At 37.1% G+C, this 17650-nt stretch overlaps 1 protein-coding gene across 1 annotated transcript in view; it reads right to left on the bottom strand.

Annotated features, from left to right (window-relative positions):
• Nucleotides 1–16724, bottom strand: part of LOC127648155 (uncharacterized) — a 28338-nt gene extending 11614 nt beyond the window's left edge. Inside the window, exons 1-5 of the mRNA XM_052132747.1 lie at nucleotides 16615–16724; nucleotides 13459–13502; nucleotides 13303–13368; nucleotides 10824–10890; nucleotides 9043–10187 (exon numbers count right to left, since the gene is read on the bottom strand). Of these exons, the coding sequence (XP_051988707.1) occupies nucleotides 9043–10187; nucleotides 10824–10890; nucleotides 13303–13368; nucleotides 13459–13502; nucleotides 16615–16683 (1391 nt within the window). The 5' untranslated portion in view covers nucleotides 16684–16724. The remainder of the gene's footprint in view (nucleotides 1–9042; nucleotides 10188–10823; nucleotides 10891–13302; nucleotides 13369–13458; nucleotides 13503–16614) is intronic.
• Between the last annotated feature and the right edge of the window lie 926 nt (nucleotides 16725–17650).

Genomic DNA, 17650 nt, shown 5'->3' with positions numbered 1-17650 from the left:
GCCAGGCATTTTCCCAGTGGGCCGCATTTGGCGCCGATCAGAGGCGGACTGGCCATCGGCCTACAGATTCTGTCTAGTATGTGTAGCTTTAAAAGCATTAAAAACACCCTTTATTAAAATTTTGTGGGTATCATTGCAAAACGAAGTCCCATCAATTGAGCTGATTTGGAGGCATTTGACTGGATCAAACTGGACAGGATATTTCTATATGTGTATGAATTTATCCTGCTCCTACTGTTAACCGTTACATAGCCACAAAGGATTGTCTGGACACACACTCCACCACCACTATAAGTGTTTCCCAGTTCGGTCATTTAGAAACATCAGTTAAGATCATCATAAATCTTAACTTGTGAATTCTACAGGTTTCTGGTAAGCTAAGTTATTAACATTCTCTCCTTGAGATTTATTGGCCACAAGTACTGCCTTATGTTCAATTTGATTCATTGTGTTGAATGGAGCCATGTGGTTGCCAGCTGCTGATTTTGACAAATGTGTGAAATAAGTAGCAGAGGTACAGTAAGAAGGGAGGAGAGCATCTGCTGAACAGTGAGTTGTAAAGGGGTGGATATACTATTTTTGATTTAATTAAAATCTGAACTGGGACAGCAGTCTAAAAAAATGGACCATGTCCCTCTAAAAATGGACAGACTATGTGAAACAAGAATGTAACCTCATATTCAGCATTGAGGATGACTGAATGTAATCATTTATGAATTAACCAATGTAAAACACATTGGTAGACAACTAGTCTAAATATTGTGTGGTGGGATGTGTCCCGCTCAATGTCAATCATGGTTACAGCCCAGATTAAGGAAACAATAGCTATGATTCTTAAAAATAAGACTTAATGAACATTTTATAGGCCTACTATACGTTCACTGACATTTCAATGTAGTAGCCTACTTTGCACCAGTGATTTATACATTAACATAAATCACTGAGTCATAACCCATACTTTGAATCATATTAAGTAATTTCATATCTTTCCTTCAGAGTAAGTCAGTTTCATTGAGCCAAAATAATATAGTCAGAATATGTAAATTTTTTGTTTTTTACTAATGTAGGTTTAACTTCACTTCATTAGGTTTGTCAAACTCAATTTACTAAGGTTATAATAAATGTTGTTTGTACTTTATTTTAGTAGTCATTAGTCATTCCAGATGAGCAAGTGTAAGGACAGTTATACTGTTGCACTGTCAATTTATCAATAACTGCTTATAGAGCTATAAGCAGCAGTCAAATCAAGTATCACTTGAAAGTGAAAGTCCATCCTCAGCCAAAACACAAGCACAATTCTTCAAAATGCTAACCTCCAAAACTCCAGCATAATAGAGACTCTGTTAAATACCAATATAAATGAACATACAATATGAAGAAATCTCCTCCTATCCTCATCTTGCTTTAATAATGTCCTTGCCAAGTTTTATAAATGCTACATTAACACAGAAAGTATTACACAGAAATTATTAATCTATCCATTTTTATGGATACAAATAGATAAAATATCAAATACATATTTAGCATTAAACTGAATTGAATTGTAAACTGGAGCTTTGCCAAACGGGGCAGTAGCATTGGAGTTCCCTGATGCATACTGATATAAAACATCACTGCAGAAAACTATATCTCACAGTATCACCTCATCATTCAGTAGGCCAGCATATCAGCACTGACATTTCTGGATGGTGTTGTTTACATATCAAAAATGACCTTCTGTGTTAACATTTGTCATTTTGTCAAATGACATATTTACTTCAACAGCTAAGATTAAATAATTGAGGTATTCCTCTACACAAAGTACACCCATGTTTTGCCATTTTGCACATTTCAATAAGTCTTAATTCAACTATAGTTCAATCTAAAACTGAATAGTGTTTTCTTTGCGGACTTCTAAACAGTTTAGCTTCCTGGTTCTCGAGCAATGTAAAAAGGCGCGCAATAGTATAAAATGGCGGGAAAAGAAAACCCTTCGCTGCGTCGAGGAGCTGAGAGTTGTTTATCCTCTTCAAGTGCTTTGGTGGCTCCCTCTAGTGGACAGTTAAACAGCCTACTGGACGTCACAGGATTTGGTGCAATGAAAAAGGCAGATTCTTGCGTCAGTTTCCACACAGATTAAGCTTTGTTGTAGACTAAAATGTCTTTTCAACCAAGGAAAATAATAGGTAACAAAATAATACTAAATACTTGTTCCGAGAAATCAGTGAATTCACCTATGTGTTTGTTTTCCTTGTAAACTTATGCTTAAAAAAACAAACAAACAAACAAAAAAAAAAACCCTGCTAGCATCTCTGCTTTGACATTGCCTCTTTTACTCACTCTAATGCAATCCCAGACGTGTATGACAAAGATATTTAAAAGAATAACTCAGCTCTGTTGGTCCAGTCAAAGCAAGAGAATGTTGGACAGACATTTGAATCTCCAAAAAGCACATTAATACAGCATAAAAGTAATCCACAAGACTCAAGTGGTTAAATCCATGTCTTCTGAAGAAATATGATAGGTGTGTTTGAGAAACATATCTAACTTCTCCTCCCTGCCCAGTAGGTGGCGATATGCAGGAAGAATGTGAATCGTCAAATACAAAAAATAAAAAATCAACAATGATCAAAAAGAAAGTGAAAGTGGAGATTCACAGTTAAAAATGACTTAAATATTGATCTGTATCTCACCCACACCTATCACATCACTTCTGAAGACATGGATTTAACAACTGGAGTCGTATGGATGACTTTTACGCTGTCTTAATGTGCTTTTTGGAGCTTAAAAGTTCTAGCCACCATTCACTTGCACTGAATAGACCAACAGAGAAGACAGTGTGTTCTGCAAAAGAAAGTCATACACATTTGGGATGAAATGAGGTTGAGTAAATCATGAAAATTTTCATTTTGGGTTAAATATTTATATAAATATTTCTGTTTACCCATTCTAATTAATCTCTCCACATCATCTTACTCTTAAATGTCCTTCTAAACTGCTTAACTTAAAGGGACAGTTCACCCCAAAAGGGAAATTATAATACTTTTCTCACCCTCATTTAGTTCCAAACCCAAATGGAATTCTTCCACGGAACACAAAATGAGATGTTAAGCAAAATGTTCATTGTTCATTACATCTCTTTTACATTCAGATTCTAACATTCTACCTATAACATCTCCTTTAAGTGTTCTACAGAGGAAAGACTGTTATAGAAGGTTTCTAAACCAGTTTAGTCTGCCGTAGGAGCTTTGTGACATTGCTGAGGCTTTGGAGGTATTCAATGCACATCCCATATTACTACACAACAACTGGAATCTGAAGAGAGGACTGTGTGCATCATAAACAGACACAGAGAACAAAATAATGATGTCTCATCACTGCGCACTCTTATAATGAAGTTACAAGCCACATACATACATTGCAAAAATCACAAAAGCAATTTATTTATAAAAACAGGCCCAGTGAGCTCGGCTACACTCTACTTCAAGACATTACAAAAAAATGCCATGATTTTCAACACTTTGTCAAATCTGTACACAATACATAATCAAAGCAATGAAAAATTATTATAATTTTGCTATGGCCGGTACATTGTTACTTAAAAAAAATCAAGCAAACGGTTATTATATAAAAACATTTACAACAAAAAAAGTTGAACAATTCGTATTAGAGGACATTGAATGCATAAATCAATAATGGATTTGTCACTGGTAACAAACAGTGCGCTTCAAATGAATAAAGAGGTTGGAAAAACAAGAACAACTTTCACACGTTTTAAAAATAAATTGTTCATATTATTTACATTTCAAACATGAAATACGGTAAGGTGAGGTGGATCACTTCTGAAGCCAGATCAATGCCAGAACTACATAGGATGGATCAGTCTGAGCTCAGGCTCCAGACATGATCACAGTGCAGCAGTGTGGAGCAGATCTCCAAACCACACCTCTGCAGCGGGGCACAATTTAAGGGCTCCTTTTTCTCATGTTCTGTGTTGAACCAATATTCTCAGCAGACTGTACAGGTCTGGTTGCACAAGAGGCCAAAGCACATAAGAATAAGAACAGCTAAACAGTTAAATGTTTTTTTTATTTATTATTATGTTGTTTTATCAAATAGTAGTGCATGAGACCAGAGCTGCAGACTTTCCCTTTCACATATTCAAACTTCACTCCAATGAATAACACAAAATAAAGAGCTGCATATGTTCCTTTTGAAAGTAATTACATGTTCAGAACCTATAGGCGCAAAGGCAAGAGTGCATTAACGTTAAACCTTTTAAAATAAGACAATCATGAGGAAAACATGCAATCTAATTGCTGAGGAATTTACAGTTCCTCACGCAAATGCACACACATCCAATGGCAAAAAAAGCTCAGTGTAGGTGCTCGACCTAAAAAAAGGGGGAACACCACAAAAATAGAACATTTAGCGTAATCCCACTTTGGTGACATTTCGAGCCACCTGACTTTTCATCAGACCAGCAATTACTCACATTTGCAACTGAAAATCAAAAACACCTAAAAAAAATGGCTGAAATCAATTACCAGTACTTTTGCAGGCCAATAAGAGAATGTGTCCTTAAAACGTCCTGATCTTGGAGGTTTGAGTTAAATCGTGAGCAGATGTGGAGGAATAAAGAGAGTTAGGATTCAGTGGGATAAACAGAATGATGCACTGCACTAAGAGAATCTCCTGATGGGGATTTTGAAAGGAAATCTTGATTCTTATCGCCCCCTGAGTCTTGGCATGCTGGTTAACTGGGATTACAGGGTCTGCCAGAGGTCTCAGAAGATTAAATAATGTTTGCTGAAAATACCAGCGATTTAAGACCAACAATGTTGGTTCATGCGACATATCATGCGGCACACACAGGACTGGGCACCTGTTCTTTCAGATGGCATAGATAGATATTTAAAAACAAACACAAAAGAAAACAAACAAACAAACGAAACTAAACCAAAACAAACAAATTACACATGATTGAAAGAAACAAAACACAAAAAAGAAACAAAACAAGCAAAACAAAACACAAAAAGAAACAAAACAAGCAAAACAATACACAAAAAGAAAAAAGTAACAAAACACAAAAGAAAAACAAAAAGAAAACAAACTGAAAGGAAACAAAAACAAAAGAAAAAGAATCTAAACAAATCACAAAAGACAACAACAACAAAAAATAACATAAAAAACACATTAACAATAAGAGCAAAAGGTCATTCATTCAAAATGGGATGACAAAAAATATTTAAACTATTTACTATTTTTTTTTTTTTTACATTTTTTAAAGATTTTTCAAGCAAAAAGTACAAAAATGAACAAAAACAGACAGAACAAACACTGTTTAAGCACATCAACTTAACAATAATGGCGCAATGTTGAAGAATTGCAAGCTGAAATCGCAACACTTTGACAACACCAGAGATGTGCTTTCAGTGACTTATCATCACTCAAACCTTAACATTACAATACGGTTTAAATAACGTTAGCACAAGGCACTCCAAGCTCATAAGGGAAACTGCACTGTGAGCGAATTTTATGACCCTAACATAGCCCTAAATATTCTGTTTGACCGCAGAAAAAGTTTCCATATCAATGACATCAGCATCCTATTCATCAGGCCAGTTTCTGTTCTCATTAAAAAAACAGAAACTGGCATGCATCAAGACCTCGATCTCGTGGGGTTTAAACTTCAGCTTTCATTAAAGCCTAACCGAAGAGTAGAGACCATTCCAACAACATAACAATTCAAATCAAATCAAGCTTTTCCCAGAAGACTTTGACAAAGTCTCAGCAAATACTCTTTCTCTTGATTCGAAGTTGTGAACTCTCTGCTGGGATTTATGCATCTCTGCTGACAAAGACACACATGAAGGGACAAGACATTCCTGGAATAGTGGAATTGTTTGATCTATAAGCTTTGCATGTACAAGAACGTTTGGTCACTATTAAGGAGAACACTTTAGTTAGAGACAAAAGAGAGTTCAATTGAACAACTGTCCTTCCAAAAAATAATACTTCACTCATGGAGAAACAAAACAACTAAAAGACCTTAAAGGGATCGTTCACCAAAAATGAAAATTCTGTTCATATTTGCTCACACTCAAGTCATTATAAACCCATTTGACTTTCTTCACAAAAGAGCACAAAAGGGGCTGTCAGGCTGAAGTTTGGCCTCAGCCACCATTCACTTCATTGTATGGAAAAGCATTCCTATTTTTCAGGGACTTTGAACAACATGAGAATGAGTAAATGATGACAAACTATCCCTTTAACATGAATACTTAAGTCCTTAAATAACAGCATTTTTGAATAAGATGATCAGGTAACATTGATTTTAATACAAAGTAGTCTTCCCTTTTTAACATTTCAAACTAAATCAAAGGAAAAATCTTCCTGGAAAAGCATAGAAGGAACTTTTACTTGCACTGATTTCTGGAGCTAGAAGTTACAATTGATCATAAAAAACAATAATAATTTTTTTAACTCAAGTTCTAAAAAAATATAGCAGAAACAACTTGATTTTCTTCATTCTCTCTCACCTGAGCAACAGAGCTATTCTTACTGGATAACTATTAACCGAGATCCTTGGTGAAAGGTACGACGTGTAGGACAGCACAATAAACACAAGGCTGTACTCACAACCAAGATAAAACAGAGGTCTGCGCTCAGAAAGACAGATGTTTTTTTACTGCTTCATTGTAAAGGACTGGGATGCTTGTGTCAGGAATCCACTCACATGCCACAGCACAATTTAATAAAAATAACCAGGGTCCAAAATTAACATTTCGCAACATTTCACAATGATGCGGGTAAATTAAGAACATTTACTGGCCATAAATATTTCTTACTGGCTGTTAAATTGTGTTCTGTGCAGGGACTAAAAAAAAAACGAAAAACAAAAACAAAGTGATTTTAAATTACTCCGGAGTGAAAGTGTTATTTATAAATGCTGGTAACTGGTTATAAATGATTCATTTTGTTCTCATTTTGTTTTTTCATGAAACAAAAGGCGAAAGGGTTTATCACAGTATATTTTTGGAACTACACTTCATGTTGCCTGAAAAATGTAAACGTGCTTAGATCCTGAAGGAAACTGCTGCATCACACAGTTCTTTGCCTAACTGCCTATTGTGGATGTCACATTCTGTGAATGAAGACCTTTTTAACAACAACAACGTATAATTACTACATATACTGTACATGCACGACTAATCCAGATACAAGGAAAACATTATTAGAGGTAAAAAGTCAATTTCTCAGTTGTTTCTTCACTGAATTATTGTTAGATGTGATGCATTAATACAGATTGGATGCTGTTGGTTTTGACCTTGTTTCTCTTGCAAGATCTGGCATTTCAAATTTCGTATTTCACCCACCCCTTTATAGTACAGAGTACTTCCATTTTTAAAAGAATGCTATTAACCGTTCTTTTATTTTGTTCTAACTGGTCAATAATGCAAGAAAACTGCATTTACACAACACTTGTGTGTACAGGCATCAGCATAACACTTAAGCACATTGGATTATGCTGGTATGAATACAGGTAAAGATGTTTAAATGCAATGCGAAATTGAAGCAATGGGCTAAAAGATACTTTGATAAATATATATATTATTTTTTTTGCTTAAATTGTTTAAGACTTTACCCTGATTAAATAAAGCCATTTAAGGCATTGACATGATCACATGCGTTGTCGGCTTATTAAACCTAATTGGTTTCAGATTGTGCATGTAATGGTCCTTAATGAGTATGTTTACATGCACACCAATATGCTGAACACTACCAAAAATCAGTTTATTACAAAATTCTGGCAACTCAAGAAAACAGTTTACATGACATTTTAAATCACCGTTTTCACCAGATAAGGTGGTGAGACTGAGAGCGCCGGAAAAGGTGCTTAAATGCAACGTGAAATCTGAGTTATGGGCAAAAATCTACCTGTGCCAATCGGTTTACGATTAAACCGTTTCTGACCTAGTCCCAATAAAGGAAAGCCGTTTAAGGTGTTTGCATGACCACACACATTCACCACTTAAGTATAATCATCGTACGATCATACATTTGAAAGCGTTCAATCTTACATTGCGATTTTAACCATTTTGTTGCACTTTCAAAACAAATGACTGCAAACTGGCAAGTAACTTTGTTTTATTTACTGGTCAAAAACAACTTTTACTTGCAGTTGGAGCTAACCGGCTGTTAATTTTGGACCCTGAAAATAAAAAGCATCCATATAATTAAAAAGTTATCAAAATGGAGATGCTGGCTGCTGATTCGAGCACAATTCCATGTTATTGATGTTATATGTAATACATTCACTCGTAGCAATGATGGAGAATTAACACTTTCACTCCCATTGAAGCAAATCCAAAACAGAAGACCGGTAACACAAGTTAATGCGAAGTAATTTCACACTATGCTGCGGATGGAAGTTTGGTGAACTCTGAACTGCAAATCTGGATGACAAGAAGACGTGTGACCTATATAAGATTGAAATGTCACAGACTGACCTCTTGGCTCAATTCAAAAGATAAATATTTCAAAGCTGCGTATTTTTATTGTTGCTGGAAAGTGAGTGGACTGTATATTCTAACATTTAGAAAATAATATTATTTTTTATTTGTGATTTACTATTTATTAAAACCAGAAACCCTCGCACATGACCTCATATCCTGGTCCATTGAGATGTCCGAAATAATTTTATATGCTCAAAGCCTTATGACAGGGGCATTACATTGCCAAGTTGAAAGTCAGTGTGCAGATTCAAACAATACTTTTATATATGGAATATATACAAGATAGAGAATGCTTGGCACGTTTGCATGGAAGCCATTTGTGAGTAAATCCATGCTTCGAAAAAAATATGTGTTTAGAGCAAAACATTTTTACATAGAGACATTCTTTCATTTTTTTTTGTGGTAATAAAAGTCATGGCACAGTGTTGTAGAGAGTACTGCTTGGCCACATATCTTAAAGAGTGGCATAAGCATCATATCCCTTTTGAAGGCTGGAGAAGACCATATCTGTGGTGCTTGCATTCATGTTTTGTTTGGATGTTGCTTTGGCTGTTGTGTGTTGTTTTGAGATGATATACTTTTGGGGTTGCAGGGTGGAGAGGTTGCGGAGGGTGGATGACAGAATTCTTTGATCGTTACGGTGAAGAGATTAGCCGTAATGTCTGTAACGACCACGTTGGCACATCTGGATGTCATGTCAGGATGCCAATCCAAATCCTTCTCTTCCTCCGATGGCTCTTCCGATACGGGCACCTCAGGGACTTTTAGTGGCCGACGACCAGAGAAGGGATGGCGATGCCGCAATCGCCTGTCCATTTCATGAGGTACGGAAAGGTCAAGGATGTGCTCATTCTCCTCTGATGATGATGATGCAGAGGATGAAGAGGAAAACATGGGAGAAGATGGAAGAAGATCTGAGCTGTTTTTTGAGGCCACAGGTTGAGGGTTGAGTTTGTGGATGGCCTGATCTGGGGCAGTGGTTGGTGAGGTCTGGGACGCCAATGAGGAATTCTTGGGTTGGATTTGTGGTGGGAAAGTCGATGACGAAGAGAGACCATTGTTGATTGCATTACCATGATTCTCTATGCTTTGAGTCTGGCTCTCAGAATTGCTTGCAGAGTCAAACAGTTTTCCAAATGCAGGGAATCCAGAACCACTAATGGGGGGCTGGATTCCTCTGTACGAACCTTCTCCAAACCTCCTATTCTTTCCAATGACTCTATTCCGAGATGGAATTTTCTGGCGCCCAAAGTGGGATTGCTGGGTGAAGCTTTGCATGTTTGTCCTTTTACTATTGGCGACTCCACCGTTCCCAGCCTTGTTGACCACTTTTAAGTTCAGAATGACCCGACCCTTCTTGACCTCTCGGGGTTTCACTTTGCGGTTCAGAATACGGACGGTTTCTGAGAACGGACTGACTGTTGGCCGGGATGAGAAAGGATCGGAGGAACCGAATGTTTGTGCAGAGTCGGGGGGACGGGGCAAGGGGCGGCGTGCCATACGATGGCAGCGGTGAATGTCTTTCTTTAGTTTGGGCTGAGCAGCCCCGGACTGCAACTTGGCGTTGGAGGAGGCAGTGGGGGTGTAGGACGTTGTGGCCGAGGGAGGAGTAAATTTGGAGTGCTGCTGCGGACGACTGTGCTTGAACTCCTGGACTCGTGGGGAGGTTTCTGCAGCTTGTGCTCTTGACTAAACAGAAATACCAGGAAAAATGTGTCACTTCTTTCAAGTGTTTCAAAAACATAATTCAAAGAAAACTAAAAATAATCTTTCAAAGAAAACTTTAATTAGTAAAACTTGGCATTCATGTGTTGTCAGTTACAGGAGGGTTCCCAAAGTCAAAATGTAAAAGTCCACATTGTTTTTATAGTCTTTTAACAGTGTTTTTAAACAAAGTTTTTGCAACCATACACATTAGAGTGTTCCAGCAGCGACATACTTTACGGAAAATAGCATACACAGATGGCAATGCGTTGACCAAGCACTCAAACACGTGGACCGGTTAAACATGCTTAATGTAAGTCCTTGCTCAAGGGGGTGACCTTTAAACATCCGTACCATTAAAGTGGATGTGTTATTATTCTGTTAAGTTGCTATAAATATACTGACTTTGCTTAGCAATATTCTAATCAAACTGATGTTCCGCCAATACAGTTGTTGACAGTTCACACTAATTTCACTATAGCGCCCCTTGTGGCAACGATGAGCATGCAACGTGTACTTTCACTATGTTATGAATTGCGGTCTGACACATTATTGGAGTGCAAACAAATTCATTTTCCTGTCAGTTGATGAGGCATAAAGTACTGTGTATTGATGACATACCTTAAGAAGAAGTGTTTTAGGTTTCGGGCCCCTCTTTTTAGGTCCATACATCTCTTGCTCTCGCTCTCTGAGCAAAAACATGAGTTGATCAAAGGGGTTTCTGATTATGTCAGTGTTTGCAGATACATACTGAGTGCTTGTGTCAGTTTCAGCTTTAACTTTATGAACAACAAACTTCCTCTGAGCATACTACAAAAGTATTACTTCTTACGTCTGAATAAAATTTTTATGTGATGTGGCTTAAGATGTCTGTTTGACTGCTTCCTGTGTATGTAAGAAAGTGCCAATCATGCTGACTCAGGGAGACCACTTCAAACAGACGCACCAACAGTCACAACAGTAATTAACATTCATTAGATCCCATTGCCAGTATTGCAAAACTTCAATCAAAGAAACATTCCTTTTGCTCTTTGCTCTGAAACAGGAGAATTTTGGTCAAAAGTGAGAACTGTTTAAACCATTTAGTAAAATGTTACAGAACTTGAAATGGCAGGTATGAAAGTTTAAAAACACATTCATGTGAATAACATCGTCACATGTATTAGCTCATTAATTCATCTTATTTAATGACAGTATAGAAATTGCTAATGAAAACAAAAAAAGAGTGATTTGTAAATTCTATATACCCAGTGCTATATTGAACGCACTACAATAACACATTATTTTATGTTTTTTTTTAAATATACCTCATTTCAAATCAGATGATTGCAACATGCTCCAAAAATATTGGGACAGACAAGTGTTTGCCACTGTATAACATCATAATTTCTTCTATTTACACTTATTAAGCTTTTGGGCACTTAAGACTCAAGTTTGTGCAGTTTAACAAGTGGAATTTACCCCCATTCATACATTACGCAGTTCTTCAGTTGCGGAATTGCACTGGGCCTTTGTTGACGTATTTTGTACTAAATAATCTGCCACACATTCTCAATTGGAGATGTCAGAACAGCAGGCAAGCCAATCTAACACCTGCACTCTCTGCTTATGCAGAGTAGTACAAATAGTACAAAATACGTCAACAAAGGCTGAGTGCAATTGCGCAACTGAGGACCTGCATAACGTATGAATGAGGGAAAATTCCACTTGGTAAACTTCACAAACTTGAGTCTTAAGTGCCCAAAAGCTTAATAAGTGCACCATAATCCGGGCAGTATGTGGATATGTGCAGGAAAACCACTTCTGAATGCGCATGATCTACGATCCCTCAGACGTCACTGTCTCAAAAACCGTCATGTGTCTGTAATTGTATCATGTCATGGGCTCGGGAATACTTCAGGAAAACTTTGTCAGTCAACACCATTCACCGCTGCATCCACAGATGCAAGTTAAGAATTTACAATGCAAAGCAAGAGCCATATATCAACACAGTCCAGAAGCGCCGCCAGCTTCTCTGGCTTGGTCTCATCTGGGATGAAAAGAGGAACAGTGGAATCGTGTTTTGGGGTCCGATGAGTCCACACTTTTAAACATTCCATATTTTTTCCGTAGTGTTCTCCAGTCCAAAGAGGAAAATTACATTAGCTGTTATCAGCATCAGATTCAAAAGCCAGTGATGGTATGGGAGTGTGTTAGTGCCCATGGCTTGGGTGACTTGCACATTTGTGAGGGCACCTTTAATGCAGAAAGGTTTGTACAAATTTTGGAGCAACATACTGTTTGCTGGCATCCCGATGTCAACTTTTCCAGGGACGTCCCTACATTTTCCAGCAGGACAACACCAAACCTGCCCAGATTACAAGTGCATGGCTGCGTAAGTAGGGAGTGCAGCTGCTAGACTGGCCTGCCAGCAGTCCTGACCTGTCTCTAACTGAGAAAGTGGCACATTATGAAATGCACAATACAGCAACGAAGGCTCCATACAATTGGCGTATCTGAAGACCTGCATTATGGATGAATGGGGGAAAATGTACCTTTCGCTAAGCCCCGCCTTAAAAGCGTTTCTGACCAATCCTATTTTAGCAACTGTTGCCCCGCTGCCATTTCTCTGACAAGCATTTGCCTTTTTACAATGAGAGCCTACGGAATCATGTGTTTGGGTAGTTTTAAGTGGGATATTATCAAGAATTATTAAGAATTTTTGGACAAAAAATGCCCTGTTCACGGCAATCTCCCATTCATTCCAATGGGAAATTCTGCAGAGCTTCTCAGAGCTTAACCAAGAGGTGCGGAGCTTAGCGAAGGGTCAATTCTGCTTACCAAACTTAACAAACGTGTCTTCAGGTACCAAACGCTTAATTAGTGTTATTGGAAGAAATGGTGTGGTGTGTTGCAATCATCTGATTTGAAATGAGTGTATATTTAAGAAAACAATGAAATTCACAAGGTTAAACATCAAATAATGTGTTGTTCTAGTGCTATCAACATAGCACAGGGCGAATACAATAAACAAATCACTCCTTTTTGTTTTCCTTATCATTTTCCATCCTGTTCCAACTTTTTCGGAATTAGGGTAGTACAAAGCAGCAATAAAACTCACTTTTGCTCAAACGCTGCAACAAGTCGTTCATCAAGGATGTTCTCCTCAGGCTCCCATGTGCTGTACCTACAAAAAATACACTCACATATCATTTACAGCCCAGTATTATACAGAAACATAATTTTAACAAAGTTGATATACAAGTACTTCACTCACTTTATCGCCCATCCTTTCCATTTCACCAGGTACTCCATTCGTCCCTGTGGAAGAGTCAAAACCAAAACCACATTTCCAAAAACGTACTTTTATCTCTGTGAGAGGACAGACACCTTTCATTTAGTGTTGCAACTAACGATTACTTTGATAATCGACTAATCTAGCGATTATTAGAACGATTGTTCGACTATTCGGGCGATTATTGTAACGATTAATCATTGGCTCTTAACCGACTATTCAGCTTATGCTGACTTAAAAGGTTGTATTAAATGTGCTTACTAACAATAAAGAGGACAAAACCATCTTTTAAGAATGCCTCTAAATAACGTTCACTGAATAAAAGGGAAAAAATACTTTTTATTAAGTTTCAGCAGAAAATATCCTATTGCAATCAAGTGTTTTGTCTTGTTTTCCATTTAAAATGATCTAAAAATCCTTAAAACAAGATATATTTACTTGAGAAGCAACATATAAGATATTTAGACATGTTTTTAGAGAAGTGTATTTTGTATACAAGTGTATTTTTTCACTTGGTTATACTTCTGCAAGTGCAGTAAAGACAAACTATACTCATATTCAAGATACATTCTCTGAAAGCAAGTCTAAATATCTTATATGCACGAGCGCGTGAGACAGCGTATCAGCCAGAAGTTTGAAACTCTCTCGTGCTGTAATTCACGCGACTCATTTAACTTTTTAAAGTGTCTGACCTCACAGAGAAATGCCAGTTTGGAGTTTGTGCTTATTTATAAAAACCCACTTCCTTATTATTTGAATTTAATAAAGGATGCATTAAAGATTTAACACCAGAGTGTTTCCTTTTTAGATGCTCTGACAGGCAAGTTTTCCTCAAGCGGAAAGGCGGGTATGGCTCCGCTTTATTTTACGTCAAGACGACACTGCTTCTATTTTTACTTATTTTGTATTTTTGTATTACAATTCCCTCATGCTTTGCAATCTATATCACCTTAATCTGTTTGTAAAGTTTAGAGTGCATCTGGACTGTGAGCAGTTATTCCTTCCTCTACTCAATCAAGTGCGAGCTGAAGTGTTGCTCTCCTGCGTCATCATTAGTTTGCATATCTGATCTCATTACGTTAAATGAGATCAAACGACTATTCAACAATGGAAATTTTTGTCGACGATTTTTTATTGTTGACGTTGTCAATAACGTCGACTAATCGTTTCAGCCCTACATTCATTAAAGGAATATAGGTCACCAAAACTATTATTTTCTGATAAATTACCCACCCTCATGTCATCACAGAAGTGTATGACTGTCTTACTTCAGCAGAACACAAACAAAGATTTTGAATAATATCTCAGCTCTGTTAATCCATTTAATGCAAATGAATGGAGCTCAGAACTTCAAAGCTCCAAAAAGCACATAAAGGCAACATAAAGTTATCCAAATGACTCCTGTGATTAATTTCATGTCTTCTGAAGCTAAATGATATTTGTGGGTTAGAAACGGATCAATATTGGAGTACTTTTTTATAATAAATTATCCTCCCTGCCATTAGGTGGCGATATGCATGAAGAATGTGAATCATCAAAGACAAAAGAAGAATGTCGAAGTGAATGTGGAGATTTACAGTAAAAAAGGCCATAAATATTGATCTGTTTCTCACCCACAACTATCATAGCACTTCTGCAGTCATGGATTTAACCAATTGAGTCTTATTGATTATTTTATGCTGTCTTTATGTGCTTTTTTGGACCTTCAGAGTTCAGGTCACCATTCACTTGCATTGAATGGACCAACAGAGTTGAGGTACTATTCTAAAAATCTTCATTTGTGTCAAAGTCTTTTTAGTAAGTCAGTTCACTAGGCGGCAATCTTTGGAACACTTCCGGGCAGATATTTTCTAAGTAAACAAGCAACATACAAGCCTATCATCAATCTACTTGATTGGAGAAAGAACAAAATCTTCTTTACCTCAGATTACACTAAAAAACAAAATCTTCCCGACTAAGATAATGTGCATGCACGTTCTCATGTAGATTGACAGGCGATGTCTGTGACTAAAATGTGATCGGCTCTTTTACTTGTAAGGCGGAACTTCCTTTCTACAGCCATTGATCGCTGGGTGTTCCAATTTCTCCAATTAATTTCAACAGAAGTGACCCGTCTCTGCTAAATAGTCTCTGTTTGTGTTCAGCAGAAGTAAGTTATTCATACACATCTGGGATGACCTATGAGTGATTAAATGATGAGGCAGTTTTGATTTTGGGGTGAACTATCCCTTTAATGAGCTCATATACATACAATCAAAAAGCTTTTTTAGAACTTATTCAAATTCCGTGCTTTCCCAATGTAACAACAAACAAACAACTTTAACAAGTGTTGTTATGGTTTTGATGTTTTGAGAGATACTGTTGTTTTGACAACCAATATTTCCCACTGTACCAGCCTCAAAAACATTATAAATTATACTTAATCAATATAGTTGTATTATTATATGATTATGATACTATACTAATGTAGTATTATTATTACTACTAATATTATTGAATGTATAGAACGCATCTTTTTTTTTCCATCTACTAAAACAAAAACAAAAGGAAAATCGATCTGTAGCTTTTTCCCCAAACCCCATCTACTTGCAAGAGAGCGACGTGTCGTGACGGGACAGAAACAGAAAGCAACGCTCCCATTATATATCAACGATGCAGTCTATACTGCAGGCGCGCGAAGTATAAAACATATTTGTTTATTATAATGCAATACACATATAACGGATTATAATGGGAGTGTTCTAGTTTTATAGCGCAGCGTCGCACGCTCGCGGTGTAAATGGGGTGTCAGGCGAAACGCCGGCCTTTGTCAAAAAATTTGCACTCCGGGCAGACACAAAAAAAGCTAACCCGCTAACAGCACCAGCTCCAGCTGACTTCACACTTACCAAAAACAACCCGCTACTGTACCATGATCGTCACAATAAACATCTTAGTCAAATTAGAACGCTCAAAGGAGCCCTTGATACATATGCAAATGAGCGCGATATGCATTACGAGCAGTTTTGCAGATTGTATTGGAAAGCGTGGTGCTCTAGTGCAGTTCATGTATCTCAGTCGGTGTGCAGGTCTGAACTTTAGTGTTTCTGTAGGCCGCAGAGAGCCGAAATATAATTAATTGAATATAAAGTAACTGACCTTGCGGACGCGGCGCTTCAGGATGGCCTCAGCGGCAAACACACGGTCCCCTGCCGCAGATAGCTCCATCTTTAGCGGGACAGCAGAGACGGGTTCTTCCGCGGAAGCGATGGAGTGATCCTGCGCCGTGGAGGAGTATAAAACACACACACACACACACACACACACACACACACAGTTGTGTTTCCATGTTTTATGGGGACTTTCCATAGATTTAATGGTTTTTATAATGTACAAACTATATATTCTATCCCCTAATCCTACCCCTACCCCTAAACCTAACCCTTACAGAAAACTTTCTGCATTTTTACATTTTCAAAAAACATAATTTAGTATGATTTATAAGCTGTTTTCCTCATGGGGACCGACAAAATGTCCCCACAAGGTCACACATTTCGGGTTTTACTATCCTTATGGGGACATTTGGTCCCCATAAAGTGATAAATACATGCTCACATACACACACACACACACACACACACACACACACACACACACATGTTGTGTTTCCATGTTTTATGGGGACTTTCCATAGACATAATGGTTTTTATACTGTACAAACTTTATATTCTATCCCCTAAACCTAACCCTACCCCTAAACCTAACCCTCACAGAAAACTTTCTGCATTTTTACATTTTCAAAAAACATCATTTAGTGTGATTTATAAGCTGTTTTCCTCATGGGGACCAACAAAATGTCCCCATAAGGTCAAAAATTTCGGGTTTTACTATCCTTATGGGGACATTTGGTCCCCACAAAGTGATAAATACACGCTCACACACACACACACACACACACACACACACACACACAGTTATTTTATTTTTTGTTAGTACATTTAATAATAGGTCTAAAGATAATTATAAAAATAATCATAAACTTAATAATAGTATAAATAATAAATAATGTTATACAATTTATATTTTATAGGATAAAATTAAGTATAAATAATAACTATGGTTTATATTTAATTTAATATTTTTTCAAATATGTTAATATAATTACACTAAAAAAATTATATAAGAAGAACAATTT

Source organism: Xyrauchen texanus, chromosome 8 (assembly GCF_025860055.1).
Source record: "Xyrauchen texanus isolate HMW12.3.18 chromosome 8, RBS_HiC_50CHRs, whole genome shotgun sequence".
Taxonomy (NCBI): Eukaryota; Metazoa; Chordata; class Actinopteri; order Cypriniformes; family Catostomidae; genus Xyrauchen; species Xyrauchen texanus.
The sequence above is the reverse complement of the archived record's forward strand: the minus strand, read 5'-3'. Positions and strand labels throughout refer to the sequence as shown.